We start from the raw sequence: 8712 nt of genomic DNA, 5'->3' as shown, positions 1-8712 counted from the left end.
TTCCTGCTGGATATCCAATAAATACAGATTTATGTCCCCGCGGAGCAAACTTGTCACCAGTTCTGTTCTGATTGTGTACATAACACAAGCTCCCAAATGTTCGAAGATGAGTATAGAGCGGTGATTGACCGTGAATCAGTTCATATGGTGTCCGACCGTCGAGAACCGAGGATGGAGTTCGGTTAATGAGATATCCTGCCGTCAATACACTGTCTCCCCAAAATTCGAGTGGTAGATTAGCTTGAAACATAAGTGCACGGGCAACATTCAATATGTGGCGATGTTTCCGTTCAACTCGGCCGTTTTGTTGAGGAGTGCCGACACAGGAAGTTTCATGCAGAATTCCCTTTTCCCCAAAATAATTTCGGAGACAAATAAATTCCGAGCCATTGTCCGATCTGATCTTCCGAACTTGAGCATTGAATTGGCGTTCCACAAGAGCAATAAAATTTCGAAGATGTAGTGGAGCCTCTGTTTTGCGTTTTAGCAAATAAATCCATGTACCGCGTGAGTGATCATCAACGATCGTCAAGAAATATCGTGCTCCGGAGAATGAAGGGGTGCGATATGGTCCCCATAAATCACAATGAATTAGCTCGAAAACTTCAGAACTTTTATTAATACTTAAAGGGAAAGAATCTCTGGTTTGCTTAGCACGCAAGCACACATCGCAACTCTTATTAACGAAAGCATCAGCAGTCGAAAGCATTCTCGGAGATGGGTGACCCAAACGTCGATGCCAAACTTCAAGAGACGGAGAATCCAACGTCCGAGTAACTGCAAGATTGGCAACACTTCGAAAGTAATAGAGGCCTGATTGCATTTCACCCGCTCCAATCGGCGTCTTGGAAATGCGGTCCTGAATGAGACAGAAATTTGGAGCAAAGGTGACGTAACAATCAGATGTTGCCAATAGTTGAGAGATAGATATCAAGTTGGCGTGAAGACCAGGAACATATAGAACATTCGAAATTCTGAGATGCTGGCTGAGTGCAACAACCCCTGATTCGATCGACAGTGCGTGCCTACTATCCGGAAGAACAACCGAACACGGCAGAGTGGAATGCAGAGAGGAGAAAACAGACTTGTCCCCTGTCATATGCTGAGAACAGCCAGAGTCTAAAATCCAAGGGAGAGTTTTAAACTTACCAGACATGTTCTTTGAGTTGTCCACCTTGCCAGCATTAAACATTGTTAACAGGGCCTTCCATTGCTCCTCTGTAAGGCCAGGAATATAGCTTTTATCAGCATCTGTCACAGAAGAAGGGAAACCAGCAGAGCTCGACAAAACGTGGGCGGTATTGACACGTGCGACTGGGTTGTGGCTGCGATTTCCCTGATTCGTTGAAGCTGAATTTCCTTTGCCTTTTCCTGATCTGTTTCGGGGTCTATCCCCCCACCAATCGGGGAATCCGATAATTTTGAAGCATCCTTGAGCAACGTGGCCAGCTCTCCCACAATGCGAACAGACAGGTACAACATCCGTCGCAGCAGAAGTTGGTCGAGGATGTTGTTTAGGTGCAGAATTCGGCATAGAACGAACTGCGAAAACAGCAGCCTCATGTCTGTCGTCTGAAGGATTGGTCACGTGCTGGGTATCTTCGTCTTGAATCACAATGTTGTATGCTTCTTCTAGGCTCGGCAATGACTGTCGGGACAAGAGATTGGAGCGCACAGTGTTGTATCTCGTCTCATCTAGCCCAAGTAGAAACTCGTACAGTCTATCTTCGTTTCTCTCCTTTTCGAGAGTAGCACCGATATCACACGAGCACCTGCCGCATTTGCAGACTTTCAAGGATCTGAAATTGGCTAGATCGTCCCATAACTTTGTCAGCTTTCCGAAATATGACTCGACTGTCATTCCGTGTTGTCTACAATTAGCAAGATCGCTTCGGAGTTTGAGAAGACGAGGAGCAGTAGTCTTTCCAAACCTGCGTTTCAGATATTCCCATAAATCTGTAGCGAATTCTCGATGTACCACATCAGAACGAAGATGCGGCTCTAGTGTATTCTTTATCCACGAAACAATTAGTGCATTGTTCGTATCCCAGTCTTCGAAATCCAGCGAATCAGATTCAGGTTGCGGTATAGATCCATCCACGAATCCAAACTTCTTCCGGGATTTGAGTGCTTGGCGTACGTTGATTGCCCATTCATCATAATTTTCTCCACGAAGCAGTGGTTGAGACAGGATCAATCCGGGGTTATCACTGGGTGTTAGGTCGTATGGAGAGATCGTTCTTCGGGGGTTCGCGTCGCGTCCGTTCATTGCGGATGCTGAGTTCGAAGGGTTGGTCGTGTCGGGGTTCGAGGTCGGTGTCGGGATCGGTTCGGCGGAAGTATTTCCGGTGTCGGTGGCCATCGATTCGATGATTTAAAGCGGAATTTGCAGTGGTTGAAGCTCTGATACCATGATATGTACCAGACACAGAGAGTTCAAAAGAACGGCTTGTTTATTCTCGTTGCTCTTCATTGGAATATATATATAACTAAGATGTAAAACCTAGTCTATAATTAAGGAAAATCAATCTGAGAATATAGGAGTGCTGGGTCAGAAAACCTAGTTCCTTTCGATCCTGAAATCGAGAAAACCGCTAAACAAAATCGAAAACAACACCAAGAAAGGATGGCAGAACACGGCGTTGTACCCATACCCGGAGATGTGCATATAAATGAAGAATTCAAACCAAATAATCTAAAATTAAACTCAATATAAAATGGAATGTAAAAGATTTTTTTTTGTTTAAAATTGAAACTGATATATATAGAGACCAATTTAAGAATAATCGAAAATCTTATTCTCTTTAAAAGATGAGATTTTTATAAAAATAAAAAGGATGATGAAATTTCCTTCCACCATTTTTTTTAAAGTGATTTTGTGTATATTAATAAAAAAAATATGGGGTATAGTTCAATATCCAAGATCCACATTATAACTTTTGCATTAGAGGGAACAAATAACTTATATATCTTTATACTACTCTTTAAGATTTCACCTGCGCCTTGCGCCTTAGATGATGGTTAATGAGTATCATTCCTATAAGAGAGTATTTTTTTTGCATATTCTCAGCTTTGCTAGAGCAACAAAAACGTATTCTTTATATAGACTGGTCCAAGCGCATGTTGAGTACATATTGAATGGCCAATGTTGATCCGAACGTTCGTTTGTTTCGTTCCCTCCACAGCTCGTAGATGGCGTGTTCAACAAGGGTCCTGAGTGGAACCTTCCTTCCTCTATTTTCTGGGTTCATTATCTTGCATAGCAAGACTTGACATATTGTCAGATTTTCCGGTGGATTTGGCCACAGCTTTTGAGTTAGGATTCAACCATACCTTCCAGTTAAAGGAGAAGCGGAAAAAAAAAGATGTACATATGATTCTTCCCCCAAATTGCATAGCTTACAGATAGAGTTTTTGTTTAGGTTCCATCTCCTTAATCGGTCTAATATTGGCACCCTTCCCTACATAGTCATCCAATGGACAAAAGCACATCGAAAGATCGCTAAACAAACCATAGAACTCTATTATACCTTTGCTTGCCTGATTAATCTCCATGTTTTAGAAGTATAGTCGGGTTAAAGTTTCGCCCCAACGATAAGGATCTCATCAGTCACCTTCGCTGGAAAGTCAACGGCGGAGGCGACAGTTTCATAAAGGACGTGGATGTTTATGGATCGGAACCCTGGCTTCTTCCACACGTCACCGAGCCTCTGTTCCAAGACAATGAGTGGTACTATTTCGTGAAAAAGACAATAGACAGCACGAGGAAGAGAAAGAGACAGAGCCGGCAGGTCCAAAAGAAAGAAAACGGCGGCACATGGAAGAGCACAACCGGGGAAGAAGAGATCAGAGATGGCGGAAACGCTGTCGTTATCGGCCACGCTCGGAATCTCACTTTCATGGAGAACGAGGTGGGGAGTACGAAGCAGATGAAGACGGATTGGCTGATGAGAGAGTATCGCCTGCCCTCCCAGGAATCTCAAGAATGGGTTGTCTGCAGAATCCGACGCAAAAGCAACGGCCGGGTGAACGGGGATGGACGTCGGATGAATCAAGGCAACCTCGGAATCAATTCGTCGATCGGTCAGAACGTCGAGGACGCAGCCTTCCAACCGTTTGCGAATATAGTTGATGATGAATATGCTTGGATTCAGGGACTAGATATCGATGAACTCAGCTCACTTTTGAATGAACCGTTTCACGGGGGTGCACTGCCTTTGCCCTAGTTAGGGTTTTTTTTTTTTCTTAATGTTTTCTCAGTGTAATACAGTTATTACAGTGGATTGACAATATCTCGTTTGTTTGGGTTTTGTGAAAAACGTGACAATAATCGGATATCGACTGCCTTTCGATTCTGATAAGAATTAAGGAATCAGAATGTATGCAACAAAAACATTTGGAACATACCCAATATCAAAAAGCCCCCTTTCTGATCCGGGTGAAAATTCCACGTATTTTTAACAATTTATGATTTAAGTTTCAAGTGAATTAAAGAAAATTAAAAGGGTGAAAAAAAAGGGAACTAAATTTCAAGCGAAAGATATGCGACCGGTTAGATTGGGCTAAATGAGATAATTAAATTCAATATCAATTGTATCTGGATTGGTGACCCATTAAAATTATAGATTAAATGGATAAATTCATTAAATCCGTGTGATTAAAAATCAAAATCCAATTTATTTAAATCAAGCAATATATAATTAAATTTGATATAAAATGAAATGTAAAAAATTTATTTAAAAAATAAAAAATGAATGCCGAACTAAATATAGAAATAATCAAAAATCCAGATTTTTTTAAAAAAAAATTGAATTCACATCTAAATGAACCCAATCAGATTCATTCGAATCAAATTGGTACCAATTGAAATGGACCTAATTTAAATTGATCCTAATTAAAACGAACTGATTCGAATCAAAATGAATCGAATTTAAATACGAATAAATTAATCCAAATGAATAGATTCGAATCAAATTCTAGATTTAACCGAATGCATATATATTGTAAACTAATTATTTAATTAAATTAATTGGGTTAACCGGGTTTAAGTGTTTCTTGTATATTTTGGGTGTTTTCTGATATGTTAAGAAAAATGACCACCGACATTGACTTTTCCTCGATCTGGAGGAAGAAGTTTCCTTCCACATTCTTTCCTTGTTCTTTGAGGACATTCGATGGAGGGTCTGCCCTGCAAAATTTGCTCTTTAGAAATATAAACGAATGGCTTCTTCTTCTTATTTTTGATATTTGACATATGATGTCATTCCGAGTTTCAGCGCTGAAAATGTCCAAAGAACCTTTTTGTTCCACGCTCACGCTGAATTCGAACATAAAGGAATCTTTACATTCAAAGACAATGGAATAGCGAGAAGTCGTTCTATAGGCCCTGAAATTATACAAGCCATCCGAGAGTCGATGATAGCTATCCTCGTTCCCTCCAGGAACTACGCTTCCTCGAGCTGGTGCTTGAACGAGCTGCTTCAGATCATGAAACAGAGGAGAACTTCAGAGCAAACAGCCATGACGATTTTCTACCAACTTGATCCATCTGATGTAAGGAAGCAGACTGGCGAATTCGGAAGGGCTTTCATGAAAACTCATGTCGGTAAATCATCGGAGGAGAAGCAAAGATGGAAGCATGCTCTAACCGAGATTTCCAACATAGCCGGAGAGCATTCAGAGAAATGGTACCTTATGATCCGATTTTCACTCTTTCATCTCCTCTTCTTCACATTTTTATGTGAGTTGGTTTAGGGTTTAAGTATACAGATTAGTTTCTCAAAACAAATGAAGTGGTATAAAATAAGACGAAGGTTCTAGTTTTACTTATATTGACGATATTATCTGTTTAAATATTATTTTAAATTTTACAGTTCTATTTTATTGATAAAATTTTTATTTTAAAAAAATATTAAATTTTACATCTCTTTAATTAATTTGAATTATGGATCTAAATCCATTTGAAAATCACTTTTTTTTTTCCAAAATTTAAATTTTTTCTGTCATTCAATTTTTGTTAAAGATATCTTTTATTTAGGCCTAAGAAACATCAAAGGCGTGAATACTGGCCCAGAGATACAGCAAAGGCCCAAATATGGGCAACGTTTAACGTGTTGCCAACCGTCCCGTTTTCTCTACATTATCCGTAACTTGGACCGCAAGTAACAAAGTTTGCAAGTGATATAGTCATGCCCAAAAGATATAGCTCCGTCCATAAATCACTCTCTCACTCACTCACTCTCTCTCTCTCTCTCTCTCTCTTTCTGTCTCTATATATATCATGTATGTTATACCTTTACTCACCACCGCCACAAGAGTATTATTCCTCGTCTTTAACCAAAGACAGGGAGATCTCATCGTTCCTATTTTGCACAGAGATTGAGAGAGAGAGAGAGAGAGAGAGAGAGTCATAACACATGGCGATGGATGACTGGCAAGACATCGTCGGGTTAAAGTTTCGCCCCAACGATAAGATCTCATCAGTCACCTTCGCTGGAAAGTCAACGGCGGAGGCGACAGTTTCATAAAGGACGTGGATGTTTATGGATCGGAACCCTGGCTTCTTCCACACGTCACCGAGCCTCTGTTCCAAGACAATGAGTGGTACTATTTCGTGAAAAAGACAATAGACAGCACGAGGAAGAGAAAGAGACAGAGCCGGCAGGTCCAAAAGAAAGAAAACGGCGGCACATGGAAGAGCACAACCGGGGAAGAAGAGATCAGAGATGGCGGAAACGCTGTCGTTATCGGCCACGCTCGGAATCTCACTTTCATGGAGAACGAGGTGGGGAGTACGAAGCAGATGAAGACGGATTGGCTGATGAGAGAGTATCGCCTGCCCTCCCAGGAATCTCAAGAATGGGTTGTCTGCAGAATCCGACGCAAAAGCAACGGCCGGGTGAACGGGGATGGACGTCGGATGAATCAAGGCAACCTCGGAATCAATTCGTCGATCGGTCAGAACGTCGAGGACGCAGCCTTCCAACCGTTTGCGAATATAGTTGATGATGAATATGCTTGGATTCAGGGACTAGATATCGATGAACTCAGCTCACTTTTGAATGAACCGTTTCACGGGGGTGCACTGCCTTTGCCCTAGTTAGGGTTTTTTTTTTTTCTTAATGTTTTCTCAGTGTAATACAGTTATTACAGTGGATTGACAATATCTCGTTTGTTTGGGTTTTGTGAAAAACGTGACAATAATCGGATATCGACTGCCTTTCGATTCTGATAAGAATTAAGGAATCAGAATGTATGCAACAAAAACATTTGGAACATACCCAATATCAAAAAGCCCCCTTTCTGATCCGGGTGAAAATTCCACGTATTTTTAACAATTTATGATTTAAGTTTCAAGTGAATTAAAGAAAATTAAAAGGGTGAAAAAAAAGGGAACTAAATTTCAAGCGAAAGATATGCGACCGGTTAGATTGGGCTAAATGAGATAATTAAATTCAATATCAATTGTATCTGGATTGGTGACCCATTAAAATTATAGATTAAATGGATAAATTCATTAAATCCGTGTGATTAAAAATCAAAATCCAATTTATTTAAATCAAGCAATATATAATTAAATTTGATATAAAATGAAATGTAAAAAATTTATTTAAAAAATAAAAAATGAATGCCGAACTAAATATAGAAATAATCAAAAATCCAGATTTTTTTAAAAAAAAATTGAATTCACATCTAAATGAACCCAATCAGATTCATTCGAATCAAATTGGTACCAATTGAAATGGACCTAATTTAAATTGATCCTAATTAAAACGAACTGATTCGAATCAAAATGAATCGAATTTAAATACGAATAAATTAATCCAAATGAATAGATTCGAATCAAATTCTAGATTTAACCGAATGCATATATATTGTAAACTAATTATTTAATTAAATTAATTGGGTTAACCGGGTTTAAGTGTTTCTTGTATATTTTGGGTGTTTTCTGATATGTTAAGAAAAATGACCACCGACATTGACTTTTCCTCGATCTGGAGGAAGAAGTTTCCTTCCACATTCTTTCCTTGTTCTTTGAGGACATTCGATGGAGGGTCTGCCCTGCAAATTTCGCTCTTCAGAAATCTCCAAGAATGGTTTCTTCTTCTTCTTCTTGGCATTCGACATATGATGTATTTCCGAGTTTCAGTGGCGAAGATGTTCGAAGAACCTTTCTGTCCCACGTTCACGAGGAGTTCGAACGGAGAGGAATCTTTACGTTCAAAGACAACGGAATAGCGAGGAGTCGATCCATCGGCCCTGAACTTGAGCGAGCCATCCGAGAGTCGAGGATTGCGATCGTCGTTCTCTCCAGGAACTACGCTTCCTCGGGCTGGTGCTTGAACGAGCTGCTTCAGATCATGGAACAGAGGAGAACTTCAGAGCAAACAGTCATGACGGTTTTCCACCAAGTGGATCCATCAGATGTAAGGAAGAAGACCGGCGAATTCGGAAGGGCTTTCAAGAAAACTTGTGTCGGTAAATCATCGGAGGAGAAGCAAAGATGGAAGCATGCTCTAACCGAGGTTTCCAACATAGCCGGAGAGCATTCAGAGAAATGGTACGTTATGTCCTTTTTGTCCGATTTCCACTCTTTCATCTCTTCTCCTTCGCATTTTCATGTGAGTTGGTTTAGGGTCTAGGGTTTGGGTTTGGGGTTTAGGGTCAGGTTAGTTTCTCAGAACATTTGATTGAGGTTGTGTTTGTAGGGAA

General features: G+C 40.2%; 2 protein-coding genes and 1 pseudogene across 2 annotated transcripts; all 3 read left to right on the top strand.

The window, feature by feature from the left end:
* The first annotated feature begins 2899 nt into the window (after nt 1-2899).
* LOC104806001 (NAC domain-containing protein 6-like) lies at nt 2900-4292 on the top strand. Its single transcript, XM_010530719.2, has 2 exons — nt 2900-2904; nt 3563-4292. The coding sequence occupies exons 1-2, from the start codon at nt 2900-2902 to the stop codon at nt 4224-4226; spliced, it is 669 nt and encodes a 222-aa protein (XP_010529021.1). The 3' UTR covers nt 4227-4292.
* Nucleotides 4293-5238: 946 nt separating this feature from the next.
* On the top strand, nt 5239-6316 carry LOC104805855 (disease resistance protein RML1A-like). The gene is made up of 2 exons (XM_010530551.2): nt 5239-5687; nt 6038-6316. Exons 1-2 carry the CDS (start codon nt 5416-5418, stop codon nt 6147-6149), a joined length of 384 nt encoding a protein of 127 aa, XP_010528853.1. The 5' UTR covers nt 5239-5415; the 3' UTR covers nt 6150-6316.
* A 1666-nt stretch (nt 6317-7982) lies between these two features.
* LOC104805856 overlaps nt 7983-8712 on the top strand; it is a 2844-nt pseudogene continuing 2114 nt past the window's right edge.

Source organism: Tarenaya hassleriana, unplaced genomic scaffold (assembly GCF_000463585.1).
Source record: "Tarenaya hassleriana unplaced genomic scaffold, ASM46358v1 Cleome11, whole genome shotgun sequence".
In the NCBI taxonomy this organism is placed as follows: Eukaryota; Viridiplantae; Streptophyta; class Magnoliopsida; order Brassicales; family Cleomaceae; genus Tarenaya; species Tarenaya hassleriana.
The sequence above is the reverse complement of the archived record's forward strand: the minus strand, read 5'-3'. Positions and strand labels throughout refer to the sequence as shown.

Bases quoted from the DNA above. Each gene is read 5' to 3' on its own strand.
- LOC104805855 (XM_010530551.2), top strand. From the start codon at position 5,416: ATGATAGCTATCCTCGTTCCCTCCAGGAACTACGCTTCCTCGAGCTGG. The intron at 5,688-6,037 runs GTACCTTATGAT...TCTTTTATTTAG, and splicing joins GGAGAGCATTCAGAGAAATG to GCCTAAGAAACATCAAAGGC.